Source organism: Miniopterus schreibersii (genome assembly GCF_964146895.1).
Source record: "Miniopterus schreibersii genome assembly, chromosome: 6".
Lineage (NCBI taxonomy): Eukaryota > Metazoa > Chordata > Mammalia > Chiroptera > Miniopteridae > Miniopterus > Miniopterus schreibersii.
The window spans coordinates 2,960,920-2,987,157 of NC_138107.1; the positions used below are offsets into that span (position 1 = coordinate 2,960,920).

General features: G+C 49.8%; 1 protein-coding gene across 2 annotated transcripts; it reads left to right on the forward strand.

Annotated features, from left to right (window-relative positions):
• MCCD1 (mitochondrial coiled-coil domain 1) lies at window positions 1-26,238 on the forward strand. Of its 2 annotated transcripts, XM_081141163.1 has the most exons (3): window positions 1-176; window positions 25,163-25,310; window positions 25,774-26,236. In XM_081141163.1, exons 1-3 carry the CDS (start codon window positions 169-171, stop codon window positions 25,957-25,959), a joined length of 342 nt encoding a protein of 113 aa, XP_080997289.1. In that variant the 5' UTR covers window positions 1-168; the 3' UTR covers window positions 25,960-26,236. The 2 variants fall into 2 exon arrangements, with proteins under 2 accessions (XP_080997289.1, XP_080997288.1); XM_081141162.1 differs by lacking the exon at window positions 1-176 and having other exon boundaries at window positions 24,662-25,310; window positions 25,774-26,238.

Below are 26,238 nucleotides of genomic sequence, written 5' to 3' on the forward strand. Positions count from 1 at the left end.
GACTCGAGGTTTCTGTATTTTAAAACCATCTTCGTTCTGGAGCCGAGTTTGTGCGAGCCCTAGATAGACTCAGCCCAGAGAAGCGTAAGGAAGCACAGTAGTCACTGAGTGTGGTCTGTGCCGGAGCCTTGATTTACAAAGGCGACTCAGTGATGCCCGGAGAGGCCGATGCCCTGGTAAGAAGATCGTTTTATGACGTTTCCCAAGAGCAGGGGCCCGCGCACCACGCAGGGCCACGCGGGGAGCACCAAGGCTGGTCGGGAGCCGGGAGGGGAAGTCAGCGTGGCTCGCAGCCTTAATTGTAGTTTCCCGGAGAGAAGCAGCGCTGGGGAAACGTTTTAGGATTGGCGCAGGCTCTGGGTGGTGGGGTTGCCTCGAGTTGTCTGGTACCGCCCTGGTCGTTAGAGCAAAGCAGTGAACATCGTCTCCCTGAGTGTGGGAGCCCGAGGGAGGAGGTCCTTCAGAATCTAAGCTCTTGACTGCTCAAGAAAAGCGTGCTCCGGGGAGCCCCTCGCGCTCTCTAAGAACTGGCTAGTCCTGGGGGGGGTCTCTGCCCGGTTAACAGTGACACAAATGCCAGAGCACCAAGAATACAGAAAAGTGCCTGGGCAGCGTGGCTCAGTGGCTGAGCATCGACCCACGCTCCAGGAGTTCAGGGCATTGATTCCCTTCGGGGCACATGCCCAGGTTCACCCAGGGTTGCGGGCTTGATCCCCAGCAGGGGGACTGCAGGAGGCAGCTGATCAATGACTCTCATCACTGATGTTTCTCTCTCTCTCCCTCTCCCTTCCTCTCTCTCTAAAAAATCAATAAGAACATATTTTTAAAAAAAGAATACAGAAAATAAGGAAATGTCATTAATACAGTATATTTCAACAGAATTACAAATTTCAATCACTTCAAAGTTGCAAGTATTCGATGCAGTCCAATGCCCTTCACCAGGGCTCATGCATTTTTGCACGTGTAGGTGAATTTACACATAAAAGCTGTACATATTTTATTGGGGCATTTGTTATTATTCCTTTGCCCTGACTGACATAAGGAGGCAAATGTTTTTATGGAGCCCACAGAAAGTGGGAAATAGTAGATGCAGAGATTACCCTGCTAAGCCCGTAGATATTTGTTGATATATATAACAGTGAAGTTAAACCTGAGAGTTCCCCTGCCTTAGAGCCTTTACCGCCACTTCTTTTCCTCACTTTCTGCTTCTCCAGCCCTTTGTCTCTCTCACTCCTTCTCCACTTTGTCTCCATTCCCTCTCACTTCTGATTGTGGCAACAGCGCCCCCCCACCCCTGCACCTATGGAGATTCTTCCCACAGGCGTCAATGATCCTGCTAATGTGAGTCAGGATGTGTCATTTCTTCACTTATAAAACTCTGGTGTCCCTCATCTCACTCTGGGAAGCCTCTAGAATGTAAGACACATGAGCTATATCTCCAGCATTTAAAGCTGTTCCTGGAGCATAGTGGGGATTAAATTAATTTTTGTTGAACGAACGAACGAACGATCTAATTGTATTAAGTTTAATTGCATCACATAAAAATCACAAAATGAAAAATACAAAAACAAAAATTAGGAAAGATATTAGTAAGCAGTGTACCTGACTGTTCTTAAGTTCATTCCAGTGGAGAAAATGTTTTGTGCTTATCTGTTGCTCAGTTGAACCTGTGTATTAGTTTTCTACTGCTACATAAAACCAAGTACAGCAGCTTAAAACAACACCCACTTATGTGCTCACAGTTCTGTAGGTTAGAAGTCCAGGCATCCTGCAGAGGGTTCTGCCCCACTCTTCACAAGGCTGTGTTTGCAACTAGAGCTGAGGTCCTTCTCCGTGCTTATACAGAGATGTTGGCCTAATTCAGTTTCTTGTAGTTGTAGCACTGAGGTCACCATTTCCTTGTTCGAGGTCAATGGGATGCTGCTCCCAGCTCCTGTGGCCCCCAGCATTTCTTGCCATGTGGGCCCCGCCATTTTCAAGCCCTCCCTCACATCGAATCCCTCTTGAATCTCTGCTCAGAAAGAACATAGTGTTGGAAGGGTTCACCTGATTAGGTCAGGATTACCCAGGATATTCCCATTTTCAATTCAACTGATGCAGACCTTAATTACAAATGCAAACACCTTCCCAGTAGCACCTGGGTTGCTTTTGATCAGATGTGTGGGAGAAGGTGAATAACCAGAGATTGGTTATTGCAGGCCATCTTAGAAAACTCCCGGCACAGCCTGGTTCTTCCTTTTATTTTATTTTATTTATTTATTTTTAAATTTATCTTTATTGTTGAAAGTATTACAGGTGTCCCATTTTTCCCCCCAATTGACCCCTCCACCTTGCTCCCACCCCCTCCCCAGGCCTTCACCCCATTATTGACTGTGTCCACGGGTTATGCATATATGCATATAACTTCTTTGGTTAACCTCTTCCCACCCTCCACCCTCCTTCCCTCTTTCCTCTGAAATATGATCACCTGTTGCATGTGTCAATGTCTCTGGGTCTATTTAGTTTGTCAGATTCTTTGTTCATCAGCTTCCTCTTAAAGAAGACCCTTCGACATTTCCTGTACTGCTGGTCTGGTGGTGATGAACTCCTTTAGCTTTTCCTTGTCTGAGAAGCTTTTTATCTGACCTTCAGTTCTAAGTGATAGCTATGCTGGGTAGAGTCATCTTCGTTGTAGTTCCATGTTTTTCATCACTTTGAAATTTCTTGCCACTCCCTTCTGGCCTGCAAGGTTTCTGTTGAGAAATCAGCTGACAGTCGTATGGGTGCTCCCTTGTAGGTAACTAATTGCTTTTTTCTTGCTGCTTTTAAGATTCTTTGTCTTTAACCTTTGGCATTTAAATTATGATGTGTCTTGCTGCGGGCCTCTTTGGGTTCCTCTTGTTTGGGACTCTCTGTGCTTCCTGGACTTGTAAGTCTATTTCTTTCCCCAGGTAGGGGAAGTTTTCTGTCATTATTTTTTCAAATAGGTTTTCAATTTCTTGCTCTCTTTCTTCTCCTCTGATTTTCCCATAATGCGAACATTGATATGCTTGAAGTTGTCCCAGAGACTCTTTACACTGTCTTCATATTTCTAGATTTTTTTCCTTTTTTCTCTACTGGTTGGGTGTTTTTTGTTTCCTCATGTTCCAAATTGCTGATTTGAGTCTCAGCATCCTCTACTCTACTGTTGACTCCCCATAAATTATTCTTCATTTCAGTTCAAGTAGCCTTCATTTCTGACTGGTACTTTACTATGGCATTGATGATCTCACTAGTTTCCTTAATAGTCTTACTAATATCCTTGAGCATCCTTATAACCATTGTTTTGAACTCTGTATCTAGTAGCTTGCTTGGTTCCATTTCATTTAGTTCCTTTTCTGGAGATTTCCTCTGTTCTTTCCTTTGTGACATGTTTCTTTGCCTCTACATTTTGGCTGCTTCCAGGTGTTTGTTTCTATGTATTAGGTAGAGCTTCTGTGTCTCCTGGACTATGTAGAGTGGCTTTGTGTAGTGGGTGTCCTATAGGGTCCAGTGGCTCAGCCTTCCCAGTCACCTGAGCTGGGCCTTGTAGGTGCTCCCCTGTGTGGGCTGTGTGCACTATCCTGTTGTAGTTGAGCTTTGGTTGCTGTTGGCGTCAGTGGGAGATATTGCCCCCCAGGCCAATCGGCTGTGAGGACCAGCTGCAACTACAGCCAAAGAGCTGCTGTACTGGAGACACCCCTGTGGAGCAGGACTTACTTCAGTGGAGCTTTGGTGTTCACCAAGTGCGCCCCTTGAGTGTGTCACTCGTGGGTTTGGTAGGGTTATAATCCAGCGTGGTTGAGTATCATCACCAGGTGCACTGTCTCTGGGCCCTCCCAGGAGGTGCAAAGTCAGCCTGTGTCAGTGCCTTGCCCAAGGCCACCCCCCTGAGCTACACAGCAAACTGTAGATGCAAGCTACTTGTGCTGGGCTTGGAGGTGTCCAGGAGAGGCCAAGCTAGGAACCTATGCAGGCTGCCACTAGTGCCATGCCTGGGGCCGCTTATCAAGATATATGGGGCATGCTGAGGCCAGCTGCTGCTTGTTTGAGAGATTTTAGGAGAGTCCTAAGCATGAGGCTCGAGAGGCCACTTGCACAGAAAAGCCACTGGAAATGGCCTGGATGAGCTTGCAGGTGGGGAGGGGCGGGCCCTCTGGGAATCTCGGGGTGGGGCCAAAGGTGTGAGTCAGGTGCCGGCTCTGTGGGGGGAGGGCTCGCCAAAGGAGCAATGGCCTCCGCCAGCCCTTCTGCCTGGGAGGAAGCTGCCCCTCCACCTCTCGCCCCAATTTCAGGCAAGTTATTTCCTCACCAAGTGTCCCAGGTCCTTTCCAGCTGCTGCCCGGCGCTGGGGCTCAGAGGGAGCGCGTCTGAGTGAGTCCGTGTGCAGGCCCTTTAAGAGGAAAGCCTGGGGCTCCCGCAGCCTCCGCGACCCTCAGGGACAGTCCCTGCTGGTTTCACAGCCCGAAGGTATGGGGACTTCTCTTCTGGGACTGGTACCCTGGACTGGGGGGCCTGATGTGGGGCTGGGACCCCTCCCTCTTCTGGGAAACCTCTGCCGCAATGTCCCTCTGGGTTTAAACCGCGGCACCGGGTGTGGGCCCATGGCGGCATCTCTGCGATCCAGCCCCGATCCGCCCGCCCACCCCTCCTACCATCTCGGTGCTTCTTCACTCCCTGGTTGTGGGGCTTCTGTCCAGCCAGATTTCAGGAGGCTCTGAGTGACGGTGGTTCTGTATTTTAGTTGTGATTTTGATGTGGTTGCAGGAGGTGGCGGGGATGGTGGTTACCTACGCCGCCAGCTTGCTGTCTCTCTACCGTTGCTTTTTAATGTTCTAGTCGTTAAATGTCTGGCTCCCATTTAAGGGAGGAAAAAGTGAAAAATGAAGGGGGAAATTTCTGGCCTTTTTAGTTCCTTGAAAGTTGCTTCAGCTAGAGAGGGTGGGCTTGAACAATGGCAGTGAGGGCTGTGTTAGTGGTAGTCCCGCCTCAGTGTCTACACCTCAGCAATCAGTCAGTAATCATGTCAGAGCACAGAGCCCTTATGGCCTACCTTAGCTCCTGAAGACTGTGCAAGCTGCTCCAAGAACTTGAGCATGGCTGCCTGCCATAGGCTGGTGGGTGGTGGATGGTACCCTCTGCCACACAAAGAGCTCAAATGGACTATGACATATTGTTCAAACCATTCCACGGGAGTTACATGCCTTGTAATAGACTCCACAGTCCCAAAATAGTTACATCAGACAGATTTTGCCAGTACAATTGTCTAGGTGTGTAGACAGGCTTCGTGGCATATCCTACTCTGCCATCTTCTTAAACTCCTCTCCTACACCCTGAGTCTTTGTAAGTTTTATATTCCACATTTTGGGGTGCATGTTTTGTTTACTATGGTCTCCACCACACTTTCTACCTCTTGTTCATCCAATCCAATCAATGTGATGTTGTCAATGTAATGAACTGATAATATTCTGTGGGATGTTCAGGTGGGCCAGATCTCCAAAGAGTATCTTTTAGAGCCCAGGAGAGTTAAATGGCACTGAGATAAACTATAAGTAAATACTGTGGTTTGTCCCACATGACTATAAATCATCCCACATCCACTTTTCCAACTGGAATGTAAAAGAATATAGTCACCAGATTTAAAGCTGCATGCCATATGCCTGGGCCTTATTAATCTGATCCAGCCGTGGTACATACACCAGCACAGCAGCTGTACTTAGTACCTCTGCTTGGTTAAGTCTAAAGTGGTCTCATTCATTATTAGGGCCCATCAGGATTCTACAGAGACAGATTGCTTAATTAAATGGAGGTAATAAGCAAAACCAACACCACCCTGCATCCTCATGTCCCTAACGGTGGGTCTAACTTCCATAAGATCCACCCCCCGAGACACAGTACTGTTTCTGATTTGAGCAGGGTGGGACCAGTTTCAAAGGCTTCCCTTTGGCCTCCCATATGTTAGAGCCCTTACTCCACAGACCAGGGACCCAATATGAGAGTTGCTCAAACTGCCAAACATATCAATGCCAATTATCTGCTTAGGGAATGGAGAGATTACTTGAGATATTTAATATACCTAATTATGTACTAAGTGGTTCTGAAAAGTCCTTTTATTTTTCTTGTTTTAAAAAATATATCTTTATTGATTTCAGAGAGAGGAAGGGAGAGAGAGATAGGAATATCAATGATGAGAGAACTGTCATCGATTGGCTGCCTCCTCCACACTCCTGACCGGGTGTCGGAGCCCGCCGGCAGAGTTGAACGGTCCTGAGGAAGGGGTGAGGATGGCGAAAGGACAGACACAAAAAAGATGAGATCAGGAGGACTGCAGCTCGTGACTGCTGCAGCCCCGAGTTTATTTTCCCAGCTCAGTTTATACAGGCACTGTTGATTTTACTGAATAGCACCCCTCCCCACATTCCTTCAAGGCCACATGAATGCTCTTTCAGAGTAAACACTCTGCCACCTGCATGAGCTCAGACCTTGGTAACTATCTTTATCTCAGCTTGTAATGGGAAGTTTTGGGGAGGATTGAGTTCTTGGCTTGGTATGTGGCTTGACTGTCCCTTAACCCTTCAGGCCAGGGCCAGCTTCCTAATAAGCCTTTCTGGAATTTATGGCCACAAGCTAAATTAGTATCGCCTTGGTGCCTCAAGGTCTGGGTCAGGGAGCAGGGGAGCACATCTGCAGCTCACCCAAGCAGCCCCTCTGTGCCTGGGGCCACAACGGCTCCCCACAACCGGGGATCAAGCCTGCAACCTGGGCATGTGCCCTGACTGAGAATCGAACCGCAATCTCCTAGATCCTAGGTCTATGCTCAACTGCTGAGCCACACCCAACCAGGCAAGTGGTCTGTTTTTGAGCTGGACTTTGGTCAGGACTCTATTTATTACCTGGCCTCTGAAATCCCCATTATAATAGTGGGGGCTTGGCTGATGCTGTGGATGCCGATCCCAACGTAAACATAATGTCTCACAGGCCTTGAAAGTTAAGGTGGTTCTCCTTTCTCCAGTGTACAGTCACCGGAGTAAATGGCTCTAGGCACTTTCACACAAGGACTGGGGAGACTGTCATAATATATACTTTCATGGTGCTCCAATTCCTTCCTCTTGGGGATATGAACATCTCTTCAATCAGAGGCTTTGAATATGAAAATTGGCTCAGTTCTGGCAACTGAGAAAGGGATCATGATGTTTTATGGGGGCAACAACCCTCAGTCTCCTCCTCCTCAGTTCTTGCTTTTTAAAATTGTAGGTGTTAAGCAGCAGCCATGTTGACTAGCCCGCAACATCAACTATCCTAGGGTTGGACCCTTGGGACACCAAGCTGTACTAGCCTGATCTACAACTCCCTGCAAGTCAAGCTCTCTAGGCAACTCCTCCAGAGTTGCCATACTCACTGTGGCCTCCTGAATTCTAAGGATTAACTGCCACCACTCAAATTCTTCAGGGTCATACCCTTCCCACCGATATTAATGAGCCCAACTCTATAACCACTTTCCTACCAGCATCCCCGGCCTTCAGACACAACACCACCCACCTTCCTGGTGATGCCAACACTCTCACCAGCACAATCCTGACACCTTTTGTGAAAAGGGTGTCCTCTGGGTCCCCGTGTGGAACATGACCCTGTGGCCTTATATAATATCTGCACTTCACATACCAACTTCCCTCAGGCTCTTTATCCCAGCTACCAAGGCAACTAAGTCATACCTGCTTTATTGAAAGTTGGACATTGCTTTTTTTCTAGTCTACATAGAGCCACCCCGCAGTGAAACTGCCTCGTACTTGATAAACCCATGCCTTGGGAAAGTATCCCCAAGCCAATCAACTTTGCTTACCCACCTGACATCCTGGCCCCTTAAACAACTACCTTCAAATTTCAACCTCAAAGTGTGTCTTCAGCTCCTATGTGTACGTGCTGGCTAAGTTCTTGCAATTAGTTGTAGGTGAAGCCTCTTTCCCCCTTATTAACTCCACTATGTCCCCTGCTGGGTGATGCTGGGGTTTAGCCTGAGTTATTGGGCTAAGGAGAGGAGGTGGGGGCAGCTACTGAGTGGGATACGCACAGAGGTGAGACTGCTGCAACATCCAGCATAGTGGATGAGCTAAACATCACCAGAGAAGGGCAGGCCCAGAAGGTCCAGAAGGCATCCATCGGAATGACCTTGTTCCAGTTTGCAGAATCTTAGGCCCTGACTTTTACCTGACAGGCCTGGCGTGGCTGAGAGTCCAATCATTTCTAGAGTGCTATGACCCTCAGAATTAAGAGTTCAGCAGCCATTCAACTCTACCTTCCCTCCTGTGCATGAGATAAAGGCCTCTCCATAAACTGCTGCAGAGGCTCACACTCACCAGTAGTGATTTGTTAACAATTCTCAGATTCCCGTTATCCTGCCCAGCTTGCAGCGACCATCCTGCTGCCCCATTCTTATTATTTATAAGTGCTTCTATCATCACACTTTCCACAGCAATCCCCCAAACCAGGACATTTTCTCAGGTCACCACCAGTGACATCTAGCAGTTCAGCTGCCACCACATGCTCTACCCACCAACCTGGACAACGTCCTGCTCTACAGGCAGTGGGTGAGCTAGTCCCAAATCCCCATCTCTTTGCCTGTGTCCTGGAACCACTCCTGACACCACTGTGAGGAGCAGACACTAATCCAGTAATAAATATGCAGGATATTAGTAGAGGAAATACCTGTGAGAGAAAATGGGGAGGGAGCCAGGAAGGCTTGGGGAGCCATCAAATCTCAGTGCAAGTCTGAATCCAAATGTAGGAGAGAAAGAAGGAGGGTTGGCTAAGTACCCTAGACCCGGGGCAGAGTAAGGAAAGTCCAGAGAGGGGGTCAGGGAGCCGGGAGCCTAAGTGAGCCTTCAGAGGAGCAAAGGTCCTGCCTTACATAGTTTCCCTGCTGTTCTCAGCCACTGGCCAGATAAGCCCATGGGATGTGTGGCCTCAGCGCAGCATGGCGTTGAATCCAGACTGTCACGGCTGGGACCACCGGTCAACGTGCTTTCTCTCCCTGAGGTCTGGGTGTGCATTCTCTTGGTGTCCACACTCATCTAGTTGAGAGAGAAAAATTAATGATAAAGGAGAGAAAAAGGGAAGAACTGCTGGCCCAGCGGCTCTAAGTAGACGAGAGGGGATGAGACCTCGAGCCCCAGCGGGACTGGCTCTGGCTGGGAGGTGGACAGCTGAGCTGTGGAGAAGGTCTCCAAGCAGATGCTGTTGGAAACCTGTAAAAGTTGTTTTCTGATGTGTTCCGTTTTCTCAGTGAAGCGGAAACAAAGGCCCTGGCAGTAGCAGATGGGGAGGGAGGGTGGAGGTTTAGCAGAGGGTGGGGGACGGGCTGAGGGCGGCGGCCGGGCCTGTGGTCTGCGGCCTGGCTGCGTGGGGCAGGTGCCACACAGGCAGAGGCACACTCCGCCGGCTGTGCAGTTTTTCCAAGGAAGGTGGCAAAGCAGGGAGAGCCAAGGGGAGGGTTGAAATGATGCGCGATGGCCTTTAGGAGGAGGGAGGGGGCACATCGAGGCGTGAGGGACAGGATGGATGGAGGATAACACACTGGGATCCCAGCAGCTCAAAGGGTTGTTGGGGTTGATGGAGCGCAGGGTGGACTCGGGCCTGGGCACAGGCGCATGTGTGGTGAATGGTTTGCAGGATTACGTTACAACACATGTTCCAATAATCCCACCCGTGTGTCCAGAGTTCAGGCCCGGGTGAGGAGGGGGAGGCGGCGGGCAGGGTGCGGGAAGCGTGGGAGGCGTGAAGTGCAGGCCGTGGAGGCAGGGTTATGGCCATGACAAGGTCTGGGACAGACAGGGCCTGGGCGCAGGGAGGGCCCCAGAAGGTCACCGGGAGGGGAGTCCAGGGGGTGAGCACAGGGCCGGAGCATCCTCTCCGCTGCCGTGAAGTCACCACCAGCCGAGGGGCTGTGACCACGGCCATTTGTTATCTCCGGCGGTGCAGGGCCCACGTCCCGCAGGTCCTCCTGGACAGGGGAAGGCCGGGCAGTCTCGGCTCCCCGCCGGGCTCGGGAAATGCCCACTCGGAGCCCACTCGCTTGGTGGTTTGAATTCAGCTTCCTGCAGGTGGGGACTGAGGCCCCCACTTCCTTGCTGGTTGTCAGCTGGAGCCACCCTGAGCTCCTAGTGGGAGACTTCGTCCTGGAACGTGGCCCCACAGCACCCCCCCACCCCCCCGCAGCGTCTCTGCCCCCAGCCTGAGGAGCCTCCGCTTTGAGGGTTTCTCTGCCCCTTTGGTCCACTCACTAACCCACAGTGTCTCCCTGTCCAAGGTCCTGAACCTTAATACATCACCCAAGTCCCGTTGCTATTTAAGGAAACTGCTCACGGGATCCAAGGATCCGGCAGGACAACTTTGGGGACCACTGTTCTGCCTTCCACACCTGATTGTGCTGAAACCACCGGGGGTCAAGGAGGTGGCACTCTGGGGAGGTGACAGGGAGCCGGGAGCTAAAAGGAACAGGGGGATGGCGAGGGGTCCACAGGGAATGCCTGCAATGAGGGAGTGGGGACTCCAGTCTGAGGACCAACTAGGGGATGTTAGGGAGGAGGGAGGGGAAAGGCCAAAGCAGCTGAGGGCCCAGTGGCACAGGTCGGTGGGAGAGGAGACACGCCATGGGAGGATTCAGCGGGAGCGCGTCCTCGGGAGACCAGGCTCTGTCAGGGCTGCAAGGTGCAGGCACACTCTGGGGGAGCACTGCCGGTTTGGCTGACCCTCGCCTGAGAACTGGGGGGCAGGGGGAAGGTGTCCAGAGTAGAGGAGGGGTGTGCGGAGCCTGTGGGGATGGGCTTGCAGGACGTTAGGGGTGACAGACAAGCAGCGACAAGGACAGAATGGGGCCGGTGGTGGACCCGGGGCAGATGGTGGTGAGTGTGAGGGGCAGGCGGGGCTCTCGCTTGGGCTGTCAATGGGATGAGGGGGTTTGGCTGGTCAGGTCTGAGTTCGTGTGTGGAGCCTTTCTTGACCCCCCAGGGCCTGGGGGAGAAGAGGGTCTTAGTGACGGGTGTGCGTTCACTTGACCCCGAGGTGGGGCACTGCGCTCACACCAGGTCTCAGTGTGGCACCTGCTGTTGGAGGTGGGACCCTGGCACCAGGCCCCCCTTCTGTCCTGCTGAGGGGACAGAGGCCCAGGGGAGCTGTGCATTTAGCCCCAGTAGTCCCAAGGCGCCTATCCACACTGTGGGAGACTATGTAGATGTTGAGATGTTTCCAAATAAGAGACGATCTTATTTCAAAAACTGAGTTTAAAAAAATAGAAATAGGGAGTAGAAAAAAATGTTTCTACGTTTCAGTTTTCCATGGTGTTGCCATCAAGGAGATGGAGAGAGGGGTTGCTGGGAGGGAATAGGAACCTGAGCGATGGTACAAGGGCTCCTGAGCGCTGCTCTTCTCAAGTGAAAGACATTTACAAGGTAATATAGACATTTTTATATCATGTTGACATTTTATAATATTAGGAAATTATAGTTATTCAGTGTAATAACATTGAAGAAAAAGGTTATTTTTTAAGAGATGAATACTGAAATGTTTAGGGGTGAGGGTCATAATGTTGGCAGGTGATTTTCAAATATTTTAGCTAAAATTATAGAAACAGCTGGACTGGTGTGCTTCAGTGGTTGAGAGCCACCCTGTGCACCAAGAGGTCACCGGTTCAATCCCGGGTCAGGGCATATGCCCAGTCGTGGGCTCGATTCCCAGTAGTGGACATGCAGGAGGCAGCCCATCGATTGATGTTGATTCTCTCCCATCAATGTTTCTCTTTCTCCCCTTTGCCTTCCTCTCTCTCAAGTCAATAAACATGTGTTTTTTTAAAAATTAAAAAATGGCTTTTAAAAAAATTATAGAAATATATTACATAAAGAAAATATGAGAGAATATTAAAATGATTAAATCTAGGGTGACCATTGTGTTATTTTTTCAAACTTTAGGTATCTTTGGAATTTTTCACAATAATTTGGAGAAAAATTTTTAAATAATAATGCATAGTGGCATGGAAAATGTTCACAGCATAATGTTGAATGAAAATTAGGCTTTAAGCGTGTGTGTGTCTTTCAGTGTGTGTCAATGTGCGTGTGTGTGCGAATGTTTGTATCGATGTGTATGTGTATGAGTGTCAGTGTGTGTGAGAGCGTGTGTTGGTGTGTGTCAGTGTGCATGCCTATGGAATGTGTGTGTGTGGGAATGTTGGGGGGTCCCTGTGGGCGCAGTGTCCGCCTCAGCGTGAGGCAGTGTGAGTGTGCACTCAGTCATTCAGTCATTCACTCAACAGATGTTTTAAAGTCAACAACCAGGCCCTTCCAGGGCGATGGAAATGCAGCTGTGAAAACCAAATCCCTGCCCTTGTCCTCAGAAAGCTTATGATCTCAAGGAAGGACAGGCAGTAACACATTTAAAATGTGTTAGTGAACTGGGTGTGAGCAAAAGCAAAGCAGGTGGGGTGAGAGGGGGCGAGGTGCGGGCAAGGCCACGCAGGGTGGGCTTGTCAGCGAGGACACTGGGGAGACTGTCGGGGGGAGGTGCCGCCCGGGTGCCAGGTTTCCAGGCCCCGGGCAGCGGCACCGGCTCCGAGGTGTGAACCGGGGAGGACCTGTGTCGGCGGGGCCTTAACTGGAAGGGGGCTCGCAGGTGGGACGTATTTTGAAAAGCCCACTCGGGACATTCCAAGGAGCCGAAGTGGGAGCGTTCCGCGCCCCCAGCCCCCGGGCACCCGGCTCCCGGCCAGCGGTGAGCATGTTACCAGTCTTTCTTGTGTCCTTCCCGAGAAAACTTATACGAACGTTACATTGTTGCGCTATCAAGGAGCCCTGCTGAAAACGGCGGAGGAAAATGTTACTTTCAGGCGCCGTCACGGGGGCTGGAGGGGTCGCCGAGCGGAGGTGGAAACCGCAGAGGCGGCGCCGCTCCTGCGGCTCCTCCCGGCCCCCGCCCGCCCCGACCTCGGTGCCCGTGGAGCCCCGCGCCGCCCGGCAGCTCCGCGCCCCCGCCGGTGCCCAGCCTTCGGTCAGCCGCCTCCGCCCACGTGCAGCGCGGCGGCGCCCCCGTGTGGCCGCAGGGCTGAGGACGAGCCGCGCTCCCCTCCGGCCGCTGGGCTCTCCCCCTGCTCCCAGCGCCAGAACAGGACTTTGAACGCGAGAGGGGCCCTTGTCTTGTGTTGGGTTCGGGTGCAAAGTGTCCCCCCAAATCCACACCGACATAGATGTTTCCTCCCCATTGAGTCACCATGGACTCTGCCTCAGGGCAGAGCGAGGTCTCCCCGCCGCAACAGCTGGTTCTCATGTCCAGGGTGGACCCCACAGACTAGGTGCCCCTAGCCTCCGGGATGGACCTTGGACACCCAAGTCCCTTTCACTTGTTTGTTTGTTGTGGTTTTTAAAATATATATATCTTTATTGATTTCAGAGAGAGGAAAGGAGAAGGAGACAGACAGAAACATCAATGATGAGAGTCATTGATCGGCTGCAGCCCGCAACCCGGGCATGTGCCCTGACAGGGAATCGAACCCCGATCCCTGGATCCTAGGTGGGCGCTCAACCGCTGAGCCACGCCCGGCCGGGCCAAGTCCCTTTCACTTGTTCCTGCTACTGCCTCTGGAGCTAGGGCACCGTCCACCTGGGGATCAGCCCGGCGTGGAGCATGGGCTGGGGCGGGCAGGAGTGGCAGGTCTGGGCAGAGGAGGCTCCCCAGGAAGGCGGATGGGGGGAAGCAAGCGCCTCTTAGGTAGAGGCTTCTTGGGGGAGAGAGGAAGGGGCCTCGGAGGCGAGCAGCATGGGGAGGGCTGGCCATGGGGACCCCTGCTTGTGTCTGGAGGGGGCCCTCTGGGTCATAATCAGCAAAGGGCTGTGCTGCCCCTGTAGGGATCAGCCCTGGTCCCAAATTCCTGGGGTTTCCAGGGTCCTACTAACTATGCCAGTACCTCCCTGCCATGTCTGAGCCAGCCCCAAGCAGCAGGTTGTCAGGGCCTTCAGTTGTCCCTTCCTCCCCTCTGATAGGACAAGCCCTTGGGCCAGGCCACAGGGCCCCTCAGCACCAGGTGCTGAACATGGGGTGTGGGCTGCACACCCCTGTGGGTGGCAAAGATCTCAGCAATAGGACCCAGCTCGCTGCCTGAGGACTCTGGGAACCTACTTCTCCTCTGCGGTGACCCACACACTCGGGCCCTGCTCTCTGCTACCCCCAATCCCTGAACTAAGAACTCCGCAGCCTCAGCCCCAAATCTCATTTCTACCCTGACAGCTAACCCACGCCCCTGAGGGTGCTCTAGACTGAATGTCCCCTCAAAATTCATCTGTGGAAACCTAATCCCGCTCTCCTAATGTTTACAGTCTGACAGGAAAGCAGACATTAATGAGAACACACAAACATTGGCGAACTGTATGGTTTATGTTCCTGTTACCTGTCGCTGGGAGGAGACAGTCTCACAGTAAAACGACCTTTATATTCTCCCATTCTGTGGGTTGACCGGGCTCAGTGGGCAGCTCTTCTGCTCCGTGTGACATGGCTAGGGCTGCAGTCATTAGAGGCCTGACTGGTCCAAAACATTCAAGAGGGCCCCTGATGGAGCTGGAACTGGTGCAGGCTGTCAGCTGGGAGCTCACTGGGGCTGTTAACTAGGTGGCCTAGGGCACCTTCCACCTATTTCTCCACTTGGCTGGGCTGTGGCAGCCGGGCACCTGCTTCCAGAGGGCGTGCACATATCAGAAACCATGTCAAGCACCTTCTCTAACCAAAATGGTAATGGATAAAGAAGTAGTGCATCTATATAATGGAATATTACTTGGCCATAAAAAAGAACAAAAATTTTACATTTGCAACAACATGGATAGACCTTGAAGGTAGATAACTGCCTTTCTCTTGCTGCTTTTAAGATTCTCTCTTTGTCTTTAACCATTGCCATTTTAACTATGATGTGTCTTGGTGCAGGCCTCTTTGGGTTCCTCTTGTTTGGGACTCTATCATTACTGGACCTCTATGTCCATTTCCTTCACTAGGTTAGGGAAGTTTTCAGTCATTATTTTTTAAAATAGGTTTTCAGTGCCTTGCTCTCTCTTCTCCTTCTAACCTCCCTATGATGCAGGTCTTGGTACGCCTGAAGTTGTCCCAGGGGTCCCTAAACGCTCCTCATTTTTTGGTATTTTTGTTGTTTCAATTGGGTGTGTTCCGGTACCTTGTCTTCTAAATTGCTGACTTGATTCTCCGTTTCATCTGTTGTGCTCTTGATTCCATCTAATGTGTTTCTTTATTTCAGTTATTGTATTCTTTATGACTGGATTTTAAAATGATTTCCATGTCCTTTTTTATTTTTCCCATCTCTGTGTTGAAGGTCTCACTAAGTTCCTTGAGTGTCCTTATAACCAGTGTTTTGAACTTTGTATCTGGTGGTTTGCTTGCCTCCATTCCATTTAGTTTTGTTTCTGGACTTTTGTTCTGCTCTTTCAATTGGAACATGTTTCTTTATCTCTCATTTTGGCTGCCTCTCAGTGTTTGTTTCTATGTATTAGGTAGATCTTCTATGTCTCCCAGTCTTGGCAGGGTGGCCTCATGTGGGGTCCAGTGGCAGCCTCCTGGTCACCCTGGTCAGGTGCTCTGGAAGTGTCCCTTGTGTAGGTTGTGTGTGCCCTCCTGTTGTAGTTGAGCCTTGATTGCTGTTGGCATGTCTGTGGATGGGGCTGACCCTCAGGCTGACTGGCTGTGAGTACTTGCCACAACCACAACATATGAGCTGTGGTGTGGGGGCTGACCCCACAAAGCAGGATTCACCCCAGCAGGGCCCGGTGCTGCCAAAACTACCCATTGGATGTTCTGCTTGTGGAGCTAATAGAATGGTACTCTGTTGTGGCCTGAAGCTGACCACTGGGTGCTTTGGTTCTGGGGCCTCATGGGGGGGGGGGGGCTGCAGTGCAGGCCAGGACTAAACACTACCTGGTAGGAGCTACAAAGTGATCCAGGTTTGTAGCTACCTGTGCTGGGCCTTGAGGCACATGGGAGAGGCCGCGCTGTGAACTGAAACCAGCTTCCCCCAGGCTCAGACTTGGAGCAAGTCAGCAAAGGCACAGGGCACCCCGAATCCTGCTGCTGCCTGCTGGCTGCCTGCCTGTAAGGCTCAGCTCCAGAAAGAGTCTCAGGTGGTACATGAGTTGGATGAGGTGCATCTCAGGGAGTCACCGAGGTGGGACAAGTGGTATTCACCAGATTCATGTTTGGCTGTGGGGTGGGCAGGCCCAACACGGGAAAGGGGCAGCTATCCCTCCAGCCCTCGTACCTAAAGCCACACAACTCAGCTTCTCCCTGTGTTTCTGGCATCCCCTGACCCGCCAACCTTCCTCCGGAGCCCAGGGTGAATGCCCGAGTGAGTCTGCACTGACCCTTTATTTTTTTAAATATGTCTGTATTGATTTTCAAAGAGAGGAAGGGAGAGGGAGAAGGAAAGAGAGAAACATCAGTGAGAGAGTCATTGATCAGCTGCCTCCTGCACTGAGGCCTTCTGGGGATCCAGCCCGCAACCTGGGCATGTGCCCTGACCGGGACTTGAACCGTGAGCTCCTAGATCATAGTTGACGCTTAACCGCTGCACCACACCGGCCGGGCTGCGCTGGCCCTTTAAGAGGAGTGCCCGGGACGCCAGCAGCCCTCTGTCTCACCCAGTCCAATGCAACCCCTGCTGATTTTCACAGCCAGACGTTGTGGGGGCTCCTCTTCCTAGCAGTGATGCTCCAGGCTGGGGAGCCTAGAGTGGGGCTGGGAGCCCTTGCTCTTCTGGGGGAACCTCTGCAGCTGAGGCATCCCTCTCGATTCTCAACCGCCACGAGTGGGTGTGGGGCGAGCCCATTTCACATCCCCCCCTCCTACTGTCTCCACGTGGCTCCTTCTCTATGCCCTCAGTTACAGGACTTCTGGTCAGGTAGTCTTCAGGTGGTTCTCCAGGTCAGTGGCTCTGTAATTCAGTTGTAACTTTGATGTGGTCATGGGAGGCAAGCACAGCGTTTACTTCACAATGCTGGCCTGAGCCCCACATGGCACTCTTAACTAAGGTGGTCAGATGGGCCCCATTGGGGTGACATTTGTGCATACTTGAAGCAGTTGAGAAGTGGAGCCATGCATATATTTGAAGGAAGGACATTCCTGGGCTGCCCTTTGCACGTGCCCAGAACTCTGCCCGGGGCAGGCGGTAAAATGGCAGTGGGACTAGACGGGGCGCAGGGAGTGGGGGTCCGCGGTCTCTCCTTCCTGCTCTGGCTCTCCGAAGTCCTGGAGCAGGGCAGGGAGGGGTGAGGGAGGACATAAGGTGGGAGAAGTGGAGGTGGGGAGCCCACACTGTTCCCCTGCTGTGGCTCCTCTGGGCCCAGTGTTCCCAGGTTGTGGGGCCTGAAGTAGGACAGTGAGAGCAGTCACACCATGAGGGGCCGAGCGCTGGTCTCTTCACCTGCCAGCAACAGGCTGCAGGAAGGGAAATTGCCGAGTGGACTCAGGACCGAGGGGGACAGAACCTGGGGGATGAGACACGTCAGCGATAGACAGCTGCGGGGGTCCTCCCTAGGGAGGAGCTGAGACACACCTGCCTGGTGGGGCACCTGGGCCTGAAGGGCCCTCATTGTGGCCTGAGGGAGGTGCTGCCAGACACAGGGGTGAAGGTGGGGGTGGATTGCATCCATACCCAAGGCCCCTCCATTCCCTCCTAAATGAAGAGGCCAGGCATGTCCTCAGTCACTCTGACCTCTCACACCCCCCTCATTGGGAAGTCCTTCCCGCTCTCACCTCCTTCGTCTGGGCTTGACCTCTCTCCTCTGCCCTCCAGTGGCAGGAAGGCTCACTTCGCACTGAGCAGCGGGCTCTCGGTGAGAGGCTGGGCTCAAGCTGAGGCTGAGGGAAGGAAGGGCTCCTGGGCCAGGGGTTGGGGAGGGGGAAGGTGCTGGAGAAAGGTGTTCCCACACTGTCCTTCTCCTCTCATAGTCCAAGGGAGCCACCCTTCCCCCAGGCCCAGGGCAAGAGCATCAGGAACAGAGAAATGTCCCACATGAAAGAAAAAATGAGCGATTCCTCCACCTATTCTGGTCAGTTTCATAAGTGAAACTTGTTACTGAAACGTGAAATTATTGCTTTTAACAGTCTCCAAATATTAGGGAATATAATTATTAATGTCTGAGCCCTGCAGACTGGAACAACAGAAGCATTAAGAAATCAAGGTGTGCGTGGAGGACTGGCATGGTGCGCTGGGTATGAAAGGCTGCCCTGAACAAGCGCTAAGGTAGTGCTGACGTGAGAGCCACCTGCCTGCCCGTGGGAGCTTAGGCAGCTCTCAGGACCTGTGTGTCCTCTTTAGAAAAGTGAAATGAGCCCAGACCTCGGTCTCGAAATATCATTCTCCAGTAAAGGGACCAGGACTCCTTAGAAAAATAGCTGATTCCAGAGTAAGACATAACAAATACAAGATGAGCCTGGAACGTCTTGGAATGCCAGAAAGGAAGTGTGCCTGCCAAATGTGGAGCATGTGGAAGGGCCCCGGAGCTATCCTGCAAGAGCGGCCCGAGACCACAGCTAGGACAGTGCAGCAGCAAAGGACAATGGTGCTAGATTATAACCCAAAACACAAAGTACGTACCCATGAGTTCAGGTTCGTGTACATGATGGGGACCTTTTTAAAAGAGGGAGTGAGGGCAAATCTTCCGTCTAGATTTGCAAGTTATGTATGAAGAGAACCCCCTTCCAGGAGGTGGAGCTTAATTCCTCCCCTTGAACATAGGCTAGACTTGGCAACTTGCTTCCAAAAAACAGAATATGGAAAGTGAAAAATTACTACTAACTGTAAAGTTACCACAGCTGACCACATGGGTTTGAACTGTGCAGGCCCACTTCTACACAGCATATTGTAATAAATACATACAGTACTGTAAATGCCTTTTTCTTCTTTATGATTTTAATAACATTTTCTTTTAGCTACTTTATATTAAGAATACAGTATGTAATACATATAACATCCAAACTACATTAATCAACTGTTGGTTATTGGTAAGGGATCTGGTCTACCATAGGCTACTAGTACTTAAGTTTTGGGCAAGTCAAAAGTTATTTACAGATTTTCGACTGTGCAGGGAGATTGGTGCCCCTAACCCCCGTGTTGTTCAGAGGTCAACTATTTTACAGTGGTAGTCTTCAGAACTTTTAAGGTCATAAAAATGGGTAAAGAAGTCCCACAGATCAGAGATGACCACAAGGCAGGACAACTTAATGCACTAAGGGGCCAGGAGGTGATCCTGGACCAGAAGGAGAAAAGCAGTGGAAAACCTGGTGAAATCCAAATAAAGCCTGTAGATCAGCTAATAGTGTTGTACCAGTGTTAAGCTGCTGAGTTTCTTCATCTTAACTTGATTTTGTTAGAGGTTAACATTAAGGGAAGCTGAGTGAAGGCTGTACAGGAATTCTGTTTTCTAGCTTTGCAACTCTTCTGTAAATCTAACATTACTCAAAAATAATTTTTTAAAGTGAAATGAAATAGACCAAAAAAATAGACCCATATTTATAAAAGAAATTGAATCAATAATTAGTAACATTCCAAAACAGAAAGCACCCAGCTCAGAAAGGTTCATGGGTGAATTCTACCAAGCATTTAGGGAAGAAATTACACCGGTTCGCTACAATCTCCTGTGGAACATAGGAGAGGGAATACTTCCTCTTCATTCTATGAGGCCAACATTATCCTAATACCACAACCTGACAGACATTACAAGAAAACTACAGACCTGAATCTCTCATGAACATAGGTGCAAAAATCCTCAACGAAATAGCAAATCCAATCCATAATGTATAAAAGGAACTATCCCCACAACCAAGTGGGATTAATTGCAGGTGTGCAAGGCCAGGTGAACATTTGAAAATCAATTAATGTGATCCACCACATGAATAGGCTAAAAGGGAAAAACCACATGTTCATATCAACAGATGCAGAAAAAGTACTTGACAAAATCTAGCACCTATTCATTATAAAAACTCTTAGCAAATTAGGAATAAAGGAACTTTCTCAACTTGATAAAGAACATCTATAAAATACACACACACATAGCTAACATACTCAATAGTGAGAAACTAGAAGCTTTCCTGCCAAGATCAGGAACAAGGCAAGGATGTCCCCTCTCCCACTTCTTTTCAACATCATACTGGAGGTCCTAGCTAGTGCAGTAAAACAGAAAAACAAAACAAACCAACAAACAAAAGGAAGTAAAAGGCATAGATTGGGAAGGAGGAAATAACGCTGTCTCTGTTGGCAGATGACATGACTGTAGAAAATCCAAAGAACTAATAACAACAAAAAAAACCTCATGAAACTCACAACAAACAATCATAGCAAGGTTGCAGGATACATGGTTAATATACAAGTCAATCATTTTTCTATATACCAGCAATGAACAAGTGGAAGTTCAAATTAAAAACACAATACCATTGCCCTGGCAGGTTTGGCTCAGTGGATAGAGCGTCAGCCTGCAGACGGAAGGGTCCTGGGTTTGATTACGGTCAAGGGCACATACTTCAGTTGCAGGCTCGATCCCCAGCCCTGGTCGGGGCTCGTGACGGGGGCAATCAATCTCTCTCTCTCCCTCTCCCTTCCATGCTCTCTGTAAAGCAATGGAAAAAATATCATTGGGTGAGGATTGAAAGAACACACAATACGCCCAGCCAGCGCGACTCAGAGGTTGGGCATCGGCCTAGGATCCGGATCATCTCGGTTTGATTCCCGGCCAAGGCACATGCCCTGGTTTCGGGCTCGATCCCCAGTGGGGGGCGTGCAGGAGGCAGCTGATCAGTGACTCTCTCATCATTGGTGTTCCTATCTCTCTCTCCCTCTCCCTTCCTCTCTTTGAAATCAATAAAAATAATTTTTAAAAAACACACAAAAAAACTCCCCACAATACCACTTACATTAGCATCCTCCCCAAAATGAAATACTTAGGTACAAATCTAATAAAATTTTTACAAGCTCTCTATGAGGAAAACTATAAAACCCTAATGAAACAAATTAAAGAACTAAATAGACGTTCCATGCTAGTGGATAGGAAGAGTCAATATTGTCAAGGTGTCAGTCCTTCCCAACTTGATCTATAGATTCAACACAACTCTAATCAAAATCCCAGCAGGCTGCCCCTGGCCAGTGTGGCTCCAGTGGTTGGAGCATTGTCCCATATACCAAAAAGGCAGTGGGTTCGATCTCCAGTAGGGGCACATGCAGGAGGCAACCAACTGATGCATCTGCATCTCTCTCACTCTATCTCAATTTTTTAAAAATCCCAGCACGTTATTTTATGGATATTGACAAATTGATTCTAAAGTTTATATGGAGAGGCAAAAGAGCCACAATAGCCAGTACACTGCAGAAGAACAAAGTTGGAGGACTGACATCAAGACTTACTATTAAGCTACAGTAATAAAGACAGTGTGGTGCCCTGGCCGGTTTGACTCAGTGCTTAGAGTGCAAGGGTCTTGGGTTCAATTCCTGGTCAAGGGTACGTACCTAGGTTGCAGGTTCGATCCCTGGACCCAGTTGGGGTGTGTGCAGGAGGCAACCAATTGATGTGTCTCACTCACATGGATGTTTCTCTCCCCAACCCCCCCGCCGCCTCCCTTCCATTCTCTCTAAAAATTAATGGAAAAAATATCCTCTGGTGAGGATTAACAACAACAAAAATACAATGTGGTATCGGTCAAAGAACTGACAGATCAGAAGAGAATAGAGAACCCAGAAATAGACCCACAAAAATAGTCAACCGATTTTTTAAAAAAATGTTTTTGTGGTTTTTTAAAAATATATCTTCATTGATATCAGAGAGAGGACAGGAGAGGGAGAGATAGAAACACCAATGATGAGAGAGTCATTGATTGAGCCCGCAACCGGGCATGTGCACTGACCGGGAATCGAACCCCAATCGCCTGGATCGCAGGTCGAGGCTCAACCGCTGAGCCACGCCTGGCTGGGCTAAAAAATGTTTTTATTGATTTTAGAGAGAGAGAAGGGATGGGGAGAGAGAGAGAAACATCTATTGGCTGCCTCCTGCACGCCCCCTACTAGGGATCAAGCCTGCAACCTGGGCATGTGTCCTGACCAGGAATCCAACCAGCGACCTTTTGGTGCACGGGATGACACTCACCAGCTGAGCCACACTGGCCAGGCCAACAGTCAACTGACTTTTGGAGCGGAAGTAAAGGCCATACAATGGAGAAACAGTAATCTTTTCAACAAATGGTGCTGGAGCAACTGGACATCTACATGTAAAAAAAAAAAAATGAAATTGAGAAAGCTTTCTTGAAAGGTTACCATGGTCAACTGTGACAAGAATAAGTGCCCAGCAGGGTCTCTGATACGTAGTTAGCTCTGGAATTAATGTAATGGATGGACTTCAATATTCCTAAGTAACCATCTCCACAAGTTTCACATGAAGGCACAAATGGTTCTGCCAACCTGCCAGGTAGGATGCAACATTGAAGGCACCATCAGTACACTGGCCTCAGGGAGCCCTGCACTTGTGCATACTTCCCATAATCCCCTGCCTGCCCCTGGCTGAAGGCAGGCTCCTCCTGCAGAGGCCAGGCCAGAACTCTCATTTGATTAATACTCAGACCCTGGCCGGTTTGGCTTTGTGGTTGGAGCAGCAGAAGGGTCCCTGGTTCGATTCCAGCCAAGGACACATACCTCGGTTGCAGGCTCGATCCCCAGCCCCAGTCGGGGCACATACAGGAGACAACCAGTTGATGTGTCTCTCACATCGGTGTCTCTCTCTCTCCCGCCCCCTCCACTGTCTCTGAAAAGCAATGGAAAAATGTCCTCGGATAAGGATTTAAAAAACAACTCAGTAACAAAAAGTAAATAAATATACATAGCAACATAAAATTAGGTAATCCAGTTTACATATTTTTTATTCCTTCATTTCCATGATGATGGATCCACAGCTCATCCAGTAGAACTACTCAAATGCCAGTCCTTTCTTTAGCTCTCACAGAAGAGCAAAGCCAAAATCCACTCTTTCAACTTACGGTGTAGGACTACTGACTATAAATTACTGGAGGTTCGTCCATTTTAGAGTTCATACCCTAAAATAAAAAACTTGGATTGTTGTAATGTCTAGTTTTCAGGAAGCATACTTTATTAGAGCATCATTTAGCTTGTCTTCCAGGAATTTCATGTTTTAATAGCTGCTCATCTTGCTTTTAATTTATAAATGTGTTTAGTTTCAATGTTCATTTCTTGTGGGTTGTGTAACCTTATATTGGATAGTTCCCCGTCACTCTAACAACAGTAGTGTGGGCCTCTTATGTTCCAATAATTAAGACTTTAAGCCATGCATACACTGCTATTCAAATGTGAGTCACGCATAACTCTATCACCAAGAGACATGAGGGAAAACTCCAAATTTTTCAGTTCATGGTTCTTTTTCTACCAAAAAGTGGGACACATGTAGGCTAATAGAAATTATGAGGTCCTTGACCTCATCTAAAGGTACTTCAGCCCCCAGGTTGGAGAACCTCTGACCTCCTGGAAGGTCAGCCGCTGGTTCCTGGACCCCTACACATGGCAGACCACCTCTGAATTTAGTGTGATGTCCCAAAGCTGGTTTGCAGCCATCTACTCTCCAGCAATCTTGCCTTCTGAAGCATGTTTTTCTGCCTTTTCCTAGATGACCCATCCATTCTCTGAGCAACCTCTGCCCAGAGGGATGTGGCTGTGCCCTCCAACAGAACAACACTCTCGACACACCTCAGGAAGCCTACTGCGGAGCCACCAGGCTCACACTCAATGTGTGGACAAGGCTTTTGATCTAGTGCAGATGTGAAGGGAGATCTCACTGGTCCAACAATGCTTGAAATCTGTACAGTCATGCTGTCAGGAGCCAAGGGTAAAAGTGGTCGCCGCAGTGCAGACCTACCAAAGGCAAACCCCACAACATGCAATGCACAACAGGGAAAGAAAGGTCATACTGGGCCAGCAAGAGGAAAGGAAATTAAAGGAAAATCAATACCAGAGCCAGGTCAATGGGTAGTTGTTTTCAAGTCAGGTAGACCTGGGTGGGAACCCTCCAGCTGTGGAGCCTTGAGCACATCTGGCCCACAGCGGGAACCAACAGATACTTGCTAGACAAATGAGTGCTGAAGAAACCCTCTGAGCCACTTTCCTCCTCCACAAAACCAGTGATACACAGTGGAACCTTGGTTCTCAAACTTAATTCCTTCTGGAAGGCTGTTTGAGAAGCTATTTGTTTAAAAACCAAATCATTATTTCTATTAGAAATAATGTAAATTGAATTAGTTCCAGATCCCCAAATGATTCCGTTTTAACCTCTTATATATGCATCTAACATACTTAGTCTATAAACAAACTATTTTCTTAAATTTATTGAACCACCCCCTACTAACCTTAATGAATCACTTTCAGCACTCATTCCAGGGATGTCTCAGGTCAGCATGTATCTTCGCTTTTTCACATATCACTGCCTCCAAAATGCTGTCACCTGCTAACTGCTTTCATTTAACCAAATCAATAGCAGTTTTTCTACTTCAATTGCCTGTGATCAGTTTCTTTCACATACTTAGCAACATTAGCATTCTTGATGGCCTTTGTTTTAAAATTGTGCTAATCCATTTCGCCAGCAACAAAAGTAAAAAAAACCCACAAAAATATTCACAGCACAATTTCCTGAGATGTTAGTGGCATACTGACTCATACTGGCACATTCTCTCCTTTGTGGCCTGAGGGAGGCCTTTCATCACATTGTATCAGCATATGAGTTGTCCAGCAGAAAACCCAAGCTTGTTCAACAGACATTTTTTTGTGAACTTGGTCAAGAAATGAATTGTTCCAGATGGGAGACATTCAAGAACCAAGGTTTGACTATAATTCTACCTTACATAATGGAGAGGAATAAAGACAAGACGTGGTAGGCTGGGCGTGTGTCCTAAAGGCCATTCTGCCTAAACTGGCAAGAACATTTTCATGTTGGGAACAGGAGTCTGTCTAGCGTCAGGTTGGGAGGGAGGAGGGCAGGGGCAGGGGCAGGGCCAGGCAATGAAGCGAGGCCAAGGCCAAGACCCGGTACAAGCCAGTTCCTGGGCAGCTCAGACAGCTCCCTGCTTCACCCGCCATGGTCCTCCTGCTCAGGCTCTCCCGATGTTGCTGCCGCCTCCTCCTGCCTTCCTGGCCCCTGGTGCCTCAGGGATCCCAAAGGTGCTGCTCCCAGAGCCCCAAGACAAGCACAAAAGAGCAGACCAGCTCCACAGGCAGTGGGAAGCTGAGGTCCCCCAACACGGTAAGTGGCAGTGAGGGTGGAAGGCATGAGGGGAGATTTGTCCCGGTGGGGTCCCTTCAACCTCACCCTGTACCACAGGCCTACAGAGCAGATACTAACCCAGATGCCTGGAGTTTGGTGCTTATTCCCAGTTCTCAGCTTCCCAGCATCCCCCCCGCCCCCCCACCTTAGGGCTCACACTCCCAGCACCCCCCTCCCTGCAGTCCAGCAAGTCCTTGAGCAGGAATTTCCCCTCATCTAAGTTAATTATTTCTGAAGGGGGAGGGGCAGGCAGTCCTTTCCTTCCTCCTGAGTCCAATCATATCCCCCGGGCCAGTGATCTCTATCTGTCCCTCCTTCGCCTAAGACAGAAAGCTACCCTTACACTAACGGCGTCTAAAACTGGAGAGGTCGAATTCCCAACTCCCAGCAAACCTCAGCCCCTTGCCCTAGCTGATGCTTCTTCCTCACGCCCCTCCCCCAGGGTCCTGGCCGCCGCACAGCTGAGCTGGCCCAGGCTGAGGAGCTGCTGGAGCAGCAGCTGGAGCTGTACCAGGCCCTGCTGGAAGGGCAAGAGGGGGCCTGGGAAGCCCAAGCCCTGGTGCTCAAGATCCAGAAGCTGAAGGAGCAGATGAGGAGACACAGAGAGAGCCTGGGAGGAGAAACCTAAGCCTCCTGAGTTCTCACTTCACCCTCCAACACGGCAAACACCACACAGCACCTGCCCTGAGACGGAAAGAAACATACCAGTCTCTCCCAGGCCACGAAGAAAAACAGAAGACACCTTCATAGAGGGCCAGAAACTGGAGAGCAGTGGGAACCATGACCTCTGCAGTCTTTTTAGCCACATCCTCCCCTTTGACCACTCCTACTGATGACCTTGGCCCCACATAAATAACATAAAACCTCACCCCAAATGCAATAAAAGGAGCACTTACAGACACCATAG